The sequence below is a fragment of the Prosopis cineraria genome, unplaced genomic scaffold (assembly GCF_029017545.1).
Source record: "Prosopis cineraria cultivar Desert tree isolate PC_DT_omini unplaced genomic scaffold, ASM2901754v1 PC3, whole genome shotgun sequence".
Taxonomy (NCBI): domain Eukaryota; kingdom Viridiplantae; phylum Streptophyta; class Magnoliopsida; order Fabales; family Fabaceae; genus Prosopis; species Prosopis cineraria.
The window spans coordinates 5,705,439-5,717,906 of NW_026555334.1; the positions used below are offsets into that span (position 1 = coordinate 5,705,439).

General features: G+C 31.3%; 1 protein-coding gene across 2 annotated transcripts; it reads left to right on the forward strand.

The window, feature by feature from the left end:
- The first annotated feature begins 590 nt into the window (after positions 1 to 590).
- Positions 591 to 6,058, forward strand: LOC129304571 (WAT1-related protein At1g68170-like). Of its 2 annotated transcripts, none has more exons than XM_054944276.1 (7): positions 591 to 904; positions 2,361 to 2,423; positions 2,952 to 3,068; positions 4,011 to 4,269; positions 4,360 to 4,518; positions 5,332 to 5,483; positions 5,561 to 6,058. In XM_054944276.1, exons 1-7 carry the CDS (start codon positions 711 to 713, stop codon positions 5,841 to 5,843), a joined length of 1,227 nt encoding a protein of 408 aa, XP_054800251.1. In that variant the 5' UTR covers positions 591 to 710; the 3' UTR covers positions 5,844 to 6,058. The 2 variants fall into 2 exon arrangements, with proteins under 2 accessions (XP_054800251.1, XP_054800252.1); XM_054944277.1 differs by having other exon boundaries at positions 649 to 788.
- Positions 6,059 to 12,468: the final 6,410 nt, after the last annotated feature.

A 12,468-nucleotide genomic window follows, 5' to 3' on the forward strand; every position in this document is an offset into this window, starting at 1 on the left:
TTTTAGTCATCTAATGATGAAAGTTAATATTTATTAACAACAAAGATAATATTCTATTGTTTTAAAATATTAAAATAGAACACCGCACAAAAATGACTTTAAGATTATAGACATGTCTGAATTTATAGTTTGATAAAAAATTTTCCTTTTAATTCTTTTATTTTTTTTAAATGATAGAAGAATTCTTGCCACTAGTATATTTGTAAGGATTATTTAAATTTGGAGGTATGTCTAATGTTGATAGGTCCATGAAACTCAACTCATCTTCACTTCTTATAATATAAATAAAACCGATCATTTGGTCAGTATTACTTTAAGAAATAAAAGTTAACAAAAGAATACCATCTTTTGTATACAACTTTATTCAAAAGATCAGAATCATTTAGTTAAAGTTTTGAAACAATAAAAATCGAATTAATAACAATTAAAATACAAGGACTAACTTGCAATTCACATGAAATTTTGAGGACCACAAGCATTGTTTTTATTGAAAATAACAACAATAATAACCTACCAAATAATTTTCTTAAGAATTATTTTTTCCTATAAATATATATCCCATTCCATGCAATATTTCATCCCAAGACGCAAGCACAACGCACCCTATTAGCTGTCTCTCTCTGTCTTAGCTTTCTCTCACCGTCTCAACTATCAACAGCCGGTGGCACGGCCGTTTCTGGCGGTGAAAGCGGCGGCGACAGAGACGATCAATGAGGGACACAAGCGAGGTGGTGGATCGGCTTAAACCAGCCATACTTATGGCGATGGTTCAGCTATTTTTCGTCGGGGTAGGCACTCTTTACAAAATCGTCGTCTACGACGGCATGAACTTGAGAATTGTGATAGCTTATCGTTTTGTTTTCGCCACTGCTTTCATGGCTCCTCTTGCTTTCATCTTCGAAAGGTAATTCTCAGACTTCTGCGTCAAGAATGATCCATGAACTCTCGATCATCATTAAGCTTAGTGTTGAGATTGAGATGATAAGCATCTTCTTTCTCATCGAACTTGTGTCATACGTACATTACATAGTGTGTTTTGGTATTAATTAGTCTTTTTGTTTTTTTTTTCCTTCCTCTGTTCCTAGCCTGTTAATAAGTTTTATCTATCTATAATATTAGTTTTTATATTTTTAAATATGATTATAAAGACTTTATGATGACTAATGTGTACATTAACCTTGTTACTTTTTATGGTGGATTATTAAAGTTACGTTGAATTGTATGAAAAATAAGTAGAAGGAAATCAAGCGGGGGATTAAATTAAAATCTTTAAACGCTTGATAGACAAAAATTTAGAAGAAAGAAGACAAAACAACCAGGGAAAAAATTAAAGACAAAAATGTTAGGGTAGGGGCAGAATCAAAGCTATAAGTGTGGGGGTCAATTTTATATGGCTAAACTTGTTATTTGATTTTTTAACCATTTATTATTAATATATTTTTAAAATAATTTTAATGATAATGAAATTTTTCTTCCCCAATTTTATTTTAATTATTGATTTAGTTTCTGAGATTTTAACTCTATCAATCTCTTTAAAATTTTATAACCATACTCCTTATTTTCTAAATGAGAATAACAAAATAAGAATTAATTGTATATAATTATGAGATTTTAAATATTTGGTTGATAGAGTTTAAATTTGACGAACTAAATCAATAACTAAGACAAATATAAGTGGTTAAAAGTTTTATTATACTGTAATTTTATAATTGGAGAAATTATTCAAGATTAAAAATAATCAAATTTTTTTTAAATAATACATAAAAATACATTTTCATAATTTAGGAGAATGGTGATGGTGAAAATTAAAGGAAATTAGTAATTTATTCACATTTTTACTTACTATTACATGTATATAGGTAAAGAGAGATGAATATAGGTAATTAAGTACTTATTATTCTTAAACTGTAAAGAGGTGACGTGCAAGTGGAAGAGAAATAATAGAAAAAGTAGAGAAAGAAAAGCACAGTTAACAAAGATAAGGGGCTTTTGCTCAAAAAAAAAAAAAAAACAAAGATAAGGGGCAAAGTCAAAAAGTAAAAAGAAATGAGAGAGGGCAAGGTAGTAATTTTCTTCTTTTCTCTAAATTCTCCCTCTCAAGTCTCAATCTCATGAGTTAGTGATTTAACTTTTTGTTAGTGATTAAAGTTGCAGGCCGAGATGAAACGTAAGAGATTAGCAGCAGCAAAAAAAGTATAAGGATTAATACCAACACATGCTAAAAATATTAGAACTAATAATTATATTTTTTCAAAATAAATTGATACTCATGAATGGTGAAGCGAATTAAATTTTTTATATTTTGTATAGATTCACAGTAGTGTTGAGTTTCAAAGATGCTTATTATGAGTTGTTTGCAGGAGGAAGAGGCCAAAGATGACGTGGACTATACTCTTTCAGGGACTTTTGTGTGGCTTATTTGGGTATTAATTCAAATCAACATTATTTTAGTTTCAACGCATTAATTTTGGTATATATGTACATTGTCATCTAATTTTGGTCACTGTTAGATCACGACATGCTTCCCTACTTTTTAGTATTATAAGGCAATTTTAATCGGATTATATACCTTACAATGATTTAATCAATTATCTTAAAATTACACATTCTTTCTATTTATTTTACCCTTATTTAATAAAATCTCTCAATTAAAAATATTATTAATTTTTTTGACAAAAAAACCTTATTATTTGCACCATCTAATTAAGGATATTTTTAAAAAAATCTTATTAATTATACATATTAAAAAACTCAAAATGCTTTAGCTTATATTTTTAAACATGATACTTAAAAAAAGTATATATGCTGGAATATTACATTAAATAACAATATAATGATGTGTGTGTAAGAATATTCTGTCATAAAATATATGGATATGTATACACATATAGAAGCATATTCATCATGCTTATTAATATAACTTCCACACTGTTTATGGACTTATAATTCAGAGGGACGTTAGCGCAAACATTATTCTTGGAAGCGCTGGCTTTAACAACAGTAACGTTTGCATCGGCAATGGGCAATCTCGTTCCAGCCGCCACCTTTGTCATGGCTCTCTTCTTCGGGTAAATTAGTTTTTGTCCCGTAAATGTTTTTAGTAGTGGATTAATTTTAATATCATAAATTGACAATTTCAATAAAAATATATATGAGACTTTAGAGTAATTTTGTAATTTTAAGAACTTTTTTGTATTTGGATTGTTTGTGCGGGATCTAACAGTAATTTTTTGTGTTTATTGTTCCCAAAAGTTTCACTTAATTACATAAAGTGCAAACTTTTTTTATTTTGTTTATTTGTTTGTTTTCATCATCTCTCCAATACACTTTATCAGCTTAATTGCGTGGTTGGTGGTTGTTGTTGCCGTGATCATCTTCGCTTGACTTTTGTTAGAGATTTCCTACATGGCTTCCACTAGTTTCAATTTTATATTCTTAAATATATTAAATTTCAAAATTGTTGTAAGAAATTCTAGAAAGAAACATTTAATATAAATAATTTAAAAAATTATCGTTCATGACATCAGATTTAAACTTTTGTGTCTTGGCCATGGAGTAGTCATTATATTGAACGCATTTTTAACTCTCATTCTCTCTCTCTCTAATTCTCTCAAGTCTCAACATAATGTATTATTAAAAAATTATATTATTGGCCTCTATAATTTCACCAAAATTTTGATTTCACCCTTAGTTATAACACATAAAAGCTTGAGAATCAGATCTTATATCTTAAATAATTTTTTTGCTTATTTTATCCTTATTGTAATAAATAATTATTTTATCAATAAAATTTAACAAATATTTAAAAACTTAATGACAACTAAATTATTTTTTTAATAATGAGTATTCAAGTGTAAATTATGAAAACCTTGAAATAATTAATATTGAAATATATATTTTTAATTTGAGGTCTTAAACTATAGCTTCTTCTTTTTAGAAAAATAATGATTAATAATTTGCTATAAAAAATAACTATTTTTAAATAATAAAACCTATATGTTTATGTTCAGCTTGGAAAAATTGAATTGGAAGGCCGCAGCAGGAAAAGCAAAGATCATCGGAACCGTCGCCGGAATTAGTGGGGCCATGCTTCTGACATTCTACAAAGGTCCACGAATCCCCACTCCCTCACTCCACTTCAGCCTTTTGCATCCCAACAACAGCCACGTGGCATCCTCCCACTCCTCCTCAGGCGGTGGTAATACCCTCTTAGGCGCGCTCTGTGCCTTGGGTAACGTCTTGTCGTTTGCTTCGTGGCTCATTATTCAGGTCCCGTTTTTGCTCCGACGATACATGTCGTTTCAATACTTGATGTTGTCGCTTAATCATAATTTATCGTTGTGAATTGTGATTGTGCAGAGCAAGATGAGTGAGAGATATCCATGTCCTTACACAAGCACGACGTTGATGAGTTTGTCAGCTTCAGTGTTTTCTAGTGCCTTTGCTCTTTGCACTGAAAGAGATTGGACTCTATGGAAATTGGGTTGGAATATAAGGCTCTTAACTGTGGCTTATGCGGTATGTGATTTTATTTTAATTTATAAAATCAAATACCAGTGGTTTATTTTAATTATTTAACTTATCCAGAAGTTGATGAATGATTGCTTATTTATTTTTAAAGTTTTCGGGAAGTCTAATTATTTTTAAAATAAATACATTATTTTTTAAATATAATAATAGAAACAAAAATATCCTTCTATTTGAATTTTATTATATAAAATTTTTTTAGCACAAGTTTGTAAATATTTAATAATTATTAGAGAAGTGGAACATACCTAGATTCTTCTTAATAAGTTAGCTTCAGAATTTGTCCCCCCCCCCCCCCCCCAAAAGAAAGGGTTACTTCTCAGAAAGCTTAATTTCCTCTTTCCACTAACCCTCAACCATGCAAACGTCTAACTTTTAGTACATCCAACCTCTTATTTTAAGTTCAATATGTATGATTATTATCCATTTAAATATTTTAATGTCTAAAATAGAAAGAAAAACAGTACATATGAAAATTTGTTTCATACCCGTCATGCACGTGTTTATTTCATTAACAGGTGACTTACGTTGAAGTAGAATCCAATGATCTCATACTACTCACCTTGTTGCTTGTTTTATTCTTCAGAAGTTAAAGCTTTTAGCAAGAAAAGAAACAAGTAGAGAGAATTCCATTATTTCTTAAGAAATTTAACTCTCGATTTACCTTCGACCAAACGTCCATGAATCCAATTTCCTATTTTAAGTTTTATATATATATATATATATAATGTAATTATGATCCCTTTAAATATTTTAATGTTTAACTAAAATCAAATAGTTATAATTAATGATTTGTGAGGTTAGGGATTGGTGGCATCAGGAGTGAACGTGGTGATGATAGCATGGTGTGTACGCAAAGGGGGGCCTCTGTTCGTATCAATATTCACTCCTCTCCAGCTTTTGTTTTTGGCTTTTCTTGGACCTTTCTTTATGGACGAGACGCTTCACCTGGGAAGGTATTTAATTTCTCTGCCTCTTCAATTTCTTTTCTTTTGGCTTATAATAGAGAATTGTGAGTCCATGGATGTTGCAGTATAATTGGAGGAGTGCTGATAGTCTCTGGACTCTACATGGTTTTATGGGGCAAAGCCAAAGAGATGAACAAGATGAATCTTTTGATAGCCTCAAAGTCACAGACCCTCCACGCATCATCATCCCCTTCACTTGAAATCATCGTCAAATCTCCTATTCATGATGAGAAAAGCAACCACATCAACAATATTTGTGCTTCAAATAACATTGGTAGGGATCCCCAAGATTCATCAGAAAATGGAAACCAAGCAATATTACAAGATGGGAAAGTTCAAATAGCATAGTGTCTCAGACACTTAAGAGAATATATATACACACATACATACATTGAATGGATATGATGTATAATGGGTTTAATTGATATTCTTTAACTGAAACACATGAAATATATCATATATATTTGCTAGTTGAGTAGTGATAGCGTGATGTTGTAAGTTACCATTCCAAGTCTCTCCAAAATCTTATATGGATTAATGAAATAGTGAGTAAACTTCTTCAATTTGATTGATCTTCTAATATCAGTCATTAGTATGATCCTAAAAACACATGATCTTCCACTTTAAATTCCAATGGTTTTGATCTCTTCTTATACCAACATAACTCTTTTGCCTATGTTGCAAGCAAACTTTTGTTGGATCATCTCAATCATTTGTGTATTATTTGATCTACCAAATCAATACCCAACATGTGTCTCTTAATTACTCAATTATGTTCAACACAAGGTAATTGACACATCTTACTAAATCCTTATATGGTTATTTAAATGTTTGAGTGATAATTGTTATTATTAAAAAAAGGAGAAATTACTATTGAGTCACATGCAAGAACTGTAATTAGTCAAAAGTCCTATGAAATAGATAAATCAATTCTTAGTCCCGAAAGACATTGGTATAAATAATTGTTGAAAGTAAGGTAGGGATATAGTTATCGATTTTGGGCTGGTCTGATCAATTGTCTTTTGGGCCTAATGTTATTTTCTTTATTTTGCTTTCTTGGTTTCTTGCGGGACTTGCCTATATGAGGCATGTTTTAGTCCAGGTTAACCTATGAGATAGAGATCCCATATTTTCAATTCTGTACAAATCAGCCCACTGTGGCTTATTAAATAAAATTATCATTTTCCAATATTTTTCGTTTCTCTACATGTTACCAGAGCCGGATCTGTACCTTGACCCGTTTCGCTTTTCATCTTCGCCCAAAATCTCATCTCCTTCCATATCCACGTTTCATCATCTTCTCTGCCATAGTGTTCTTCTGATCCTTTGTCTTCGATCTCTTTGCCACCGCGCTCCTACTCTTATCTTCATTCCGGCATCGCATTACCGGCCATTATCTTTCTCTTCTTTCAAGATCTAACATGACAGAAATTGAAAGTTCACAATCATCTGCTTCCGCCATTGATCTAAATCACCCTCTTTACCTCCACCTGTCATACACCCAAGCGACGACCTTAGTGGTTCAGCCACTCATTGGTAGCACAAACTACGCCATCTAGAATCGAGCCATGAGGATGGCCCTCAGAGCAAAGAACAAGATCGGTCAGGTTGATGGACCAAAGTCAGTAGGATCGTTGTAATGCAGTCGTCTTATCTTGGTTGATCAACTCGGTCTCCAAAGAAATTGCTGCTAGTATCACCTTCTTAGAAAATGCAAAACACTGTGGAATGATCTACGCGAACGATTCGACATCACCGATGGGACAAAGACCTACAGCCTTCACCTCTTTATAAACACTCTGGATCAAGGAGGTATGTCAGTGTCAAGCTATTTTACAAGTTAACAGAACTTTAGGAAGAATACTCAACAATCGTCCCACTACGAGCCTGTAAATGTCATTCTTCAATTGAGTATGCCAAAATTGTCCAACAACAGAATCTCTTCAAGTTTCTTATGGGTCTTGATGACTCTTACCAGTCCATCCAAAGCCAAATATTACTCATGACAACACAAGAACTTCAGGAAGAACACTGACTAAATTTGTTAATTAAAATTTAATTCCCTTTTATGGCCAGCTTAGAAAAGTTTAACTGGAAAGCAGCAGCAGGGAAAGCTAAGATGATTGGAACCCTCACAGGAATTTGTGGGGCCATGCTTCTACATTCTACAAACGAGCACGAATCCCCACTCCCTCCTTCCACGTCATCGCTTTACATCCCCACAATAGCCACGTGGCATCTTCCCACTTTTCCTTCAGCTGTAACACCCCCTTGGGTGCACTCTATGCCTTGGGCGGTATCTGCTCTTTTTCGTTGTGGCTCATGGTTCAGGTCCCACATCATCCATTGCTCTAACACTCTCGTTTCGGTTCTTCATATTGTCGTTTGCCAAAAGTCACCATTTTTTTTTTTTGTATTGTACAGAGTGAGATGAGTGAGAAATATCCATGTCATTACTCAAGCACGACGTCATGAGTCTGTCAGCTTCAGTGCTTTCGATTGCCTTTGCTCTGTGCACTGAAAGAGATTGGGCTCAATGGAAATTAGGTTGGAGTATAAGGCTCTTAACTGTAGCTTATGCGGTGTGTTTATTCTTTGTTTTTCAGGAATCAATCTAATTATATTTACAACTCATCACACTGTCACACTTTAACGAAAGATTACAACTACATACAGTGTCATTGACTACTCTAATTTATTATGCGGGCTAGGGTATTAATTTATACTAACATCAATTATCATGCATACACGAATTTTAAAAACTAGATCGGATTAGCCGGTTGAACCAGTTGGACTGAGAACCAGCTTTAAGTCCAGTCCATCATAACTCAAAAAAACCAGCCTATACACAAGGGTAGAGTCAGAATTTAAGAATAATGGGGGCCGAGAATAAAAAACATATACTATATAAATTTTAAGGGGTCAAAAATATGTAACACTTATATAATATAAAAAAAATTTAAAAAATTGGGGGGGCCACGGCCCTTGCTAGCCCCCCCTCCGCCCCTGCCTATACAAAACCAGTCAGAGACAAAATGAACAAGTCAAAACTCAGAGACAAATTTTGTAAATTCAGGCAATACACTAATTAAATCTGATTTCTGTAGATAAAATGGAATCTAATTTACTATTTTAAGTTAAATCTAATTTTCACACACACACACAATCCAGTTACATACATTAATGTTTAAAATCAAATGTGTGGCTGGTTAATTATTGTGTGTATAGGGATTGGTGCCAGCCGGAGTGAATGTGGTGAAAGAGGGCCTTTGTTTGTATCAGTGTTCAATCCTCTCTTGCTTTTGTTTTTGGGTTTTTTTGGATCTTTCTTTATGGACGAGATGCTTCATCTTGGAAGGCATATATTTCTGCACCTTCAATATTATTGATAAATGATAATTTGAGACCAACTGAGAAGGATAATGATGTTTTGAGATTCAAAATTTTAAAATGTCTATTAAAAACTAAGTTCTTTACCCAACATTTATAAAAAGAGCAAGTCAATGGATAAAAATGTCTCAATTTAGATATATGTTGGAGATGGGAGATTCTGAAAATCCAAGATAGAAATCATGAAAACAAAACTTAGTTAAAATTATTTTTTTTATCAACAACAACAATTAGCTTCATCCTAATAAGTGAGGTCATCTTCATTAATCATACTACGCCAAAGTGTATTTAATGACACAAGCCCACCCACCCCAACAAGCATTGATTTTAATGAGAGTCATTATGATTAAACACGATGTTTCGAGATTATGTAAATGTAGAAAATATTTTTGAGAGAATTACCTCAATTAAGTTTGACAATGCTCAAATCTAGCCAAGTCAAGTAGGGCCATATATAAAAATACATAAAGCAAAAAGCGTCTTCCCTTCAAGGTCAATTATATGAATTGTGAAATTTGGATTCTAAAAAAAAATTAACATTTCATATAGAAATGTGTTATATTTTTTTTTTTGTATCACTTTGTTTCCAAATATGCCAATCTAAGTAGAGAATTAAGGTTGTTATTATTGTCATGCACTCATGCTAAATCAAGAAATAGCTAGTATGAATCTACTTCCTCCATTTCTATATATAAGAGAAAAAAAACTATATCACACAGTTTAAGAAGGTCGGTTAACTATAATAATTATATTTAAAAATAAAAAAGTGATTAAAATGCCATGTATTAATTAACATAAACACACATTAATTGTTTTTTTGCTCATGTAAATTATGAAAGGTGATTTAGGAAATGTGTAACAAATGTTTATTAAAATATATGATTTTGCTTATAAAAAAATATAAGTAAAAAAGGATAGTTTCTCTAACAATAAAAAATAAAGAGAATACCTTATATGAAATATAAGAAATGAGTCATATATAGTTCATTAATTTATAAATAATACAATGTTTTAGAGTATTTTACTTTTGATGTAATTTAATGATTTGGCTTATAAAGCTCAATTCCATTAGCTCCCAAATGACTATGCATGCCCCTAAGAGCCTAATTTCATTGGTTCCCATCAAAACTGCTATGCATACCCCTAAAAGCTCGATTACGCTGGCCTCCCATCAAAGCCTTGTGATGTAAGCCCCTAAAAGCCTAGTTCCGCTAGCTCCCATCAAAACCTTTGTTACATAGACCCTTAAAGTCCAGTTACACTAGCCTCCTATCAAAGCCTTGTGATGTAGGCCCTTAAAAGCCTAATTTCACTGACCTCCTATCAAAACCTTATGATGTAGGCCCTAAAAGCTTAGTTCTACTGGCCCTCATCAAAGCCTTGCTATGCAGGCCCTTAAAAGTCCAGTTATGCTAGCCCCCATCAAAGCCCTATGGCACAGGGCTCTAAAAGCTTAGTTTCGCTGACCTCCCATTAGAGCCTTGTTACGTAGGGCCTTAGAAGCCTAGTTACGTGGCCCTCCATTAAAGCCTCGCTATGTAGGTCCTTAAATGCCCTATTACACTACCCTCTTATCAAAGTCTTGTGACATAGGCCCCAAGGTTGGTTTTACCTACCTTTTTTTTCTTTTCTTTTCTTTTTCTTTCTTTTTCGTTGCTTCTTTCTATTCTTCCTTTCAGTTCCTTCCTTTTCTTTCCATTCACTTTTTCTCTTTTCCCCTAAGCATCAAGTAAAGAGGAGCATGGACACTGCATTTTGTCCAATCCTTCTTTAATGTTAGGACATCTTAATTTCATCTCTTATTGTTTCATTTGGCTGAAAAAAATACATGTTCTTATCTTTACTTAATTCTTAGGCAAGAATTTAAAACACATGTTCACTATCCTCACCTATGAAACAAGTAAAGATGGGCAATTGTAAACATCATATTTTGTCCATGCCCTAATAAACAAATAAGGTAACATCCATAATAAAATAATAAAAATGAAAAAATAAAAAATAGGGAAATAGGGAAACATTTTATAAAATAAATCTAAATAAAATAATAAGAGTGAAAATAGGAAAATATTTTATGACAAGAAAATAAATAAAAAAGTTAAAAGATCTTTGATTTGAAGATAATAAAAAAATGGCACAAATATAATCAAATTAAATCACGATTTAATAATGAGCTATAAATATTTGAATATCTCAAAGTAATATAAGAATTAGAATATAATCTAATATTATGGTTTGAAAATTTCAAGATAATATAATCTAATATCTAATATTAAGATTTAAAGATTTTAAAATAATACAACAATTAGGACAAAATAATAGGTTAGATGACAATTAATCTTGAAATAATAATAACAAAAGAATATAAAAAAATACTGATATAGATCACGATATGATAGAGATTTTAGAAAAACTCTAAGTATATGGGTCTATATAAAGGAAAGCAAGGACAGAGCAAGCGGACAGTTAGAGATTTGAGAAAACCGTGAGAAAGAGGATAATAAAGATTCAAGTGGACCAAGATTCATAGAGGTAACTTTGGCTTCTCTTATTTGAATGCTCCACTCCCTTATTTTTCCATTTTATTTATTCATTTATCTTTATATGATTTACGACTGATTAGGATTAAATTTTTCATTTGATTTCATGTGCTCCTTGAATACACATTATCTCCTTGAATTATTCTCTCATCTTTAAATATGAATTGAAATTTACTCTTTCATTGGTCCTTTGTTTTACACATAACATCATGAGGTATGGGATTTTTTATTCTTTAGACTTTGAGTTTTTTGCTTGCATCATTCAGTACCCTTGAATCTCAACAATGTCTTGGATAAGAAGGAATTTTTTTTAAAATTATGGCATGAATAAGCTTGGCATCGTTAAATTTGGAAAGTATTCATGAGAAATTTTAAGATTTAAATCTCAAATCTCTATCTATTGATTCCTCATTATATCTATCAAGATTTTACCTAAACTATTTGCTGTGGAAGACTTTTAGAGTCCTCATAACTTTTCAAGTTAATTAATTTAGGTTACATTATATGATTTTTCCTAATCTGTTTGTTATGAGAGACTTTTAAAGTCCTCATGAATTTTTGAGTTAATTAATTTGTATGTATGGGAATAAATTATCAACATGTACATCTATAAAGCAATTTATATTTTTTTTGATTATGTGAAATTTTCAGAGCTCATGCAAGCTTGTAAGTTAATTTATTTATAATCCTCCATAATAATAAATTATGGAATATACATAGTTTTAAAATTATCAATTATATGAGACTTTCAGAGTCCTTACAGATTTATATGTCAATTAACTTATCCTACTTAACGATAAATTATCATGAGTATATTTCAAAATATTTTATCCTTAAATAAAAATAAATTTTTTTCCTAAAAATAAATAAAATAAAATAAATCATATTTGGAAGATGGATTTTGGGATATATGAAATTTTCATAAATCTTATCAAAATATTTCCCCAAGATTATATCTCAGAATTTTGTTACAAATAAAGAAATAAAATATTTTCATGAATAAAAAAATTGATTAATATTGAAATTATTTTATAAAAAAGTTACTA

What these genes read in the sequence shown, in the direction of transcription:
- LOC129304571 (XM_054944276.1), top strand. Translation starts at nt 711, where the DNA reads ATGAGGGACACAAGCGAGGTGGTGGATCGGCTTAAACCAGCCATACTT. An exon ending in CTTTTGTGTGGCTTATTTGG is followed by an intron (nt 2,424 to 2,951) that starts GTATTAATTCAA and finishes CTTATAATTCAG; the next exon opens with AGGGACGTTAGCGCAAACAT. An exon ending in CTTCGTGGCTCATTATTCAG is followed by an intron (nt 4,270 to 4,359) that starts GTCCCGTTTTTG and finishes GTGATTGTGCAG; the next exon opens with AGCAAGATGAGTGAGAGATA.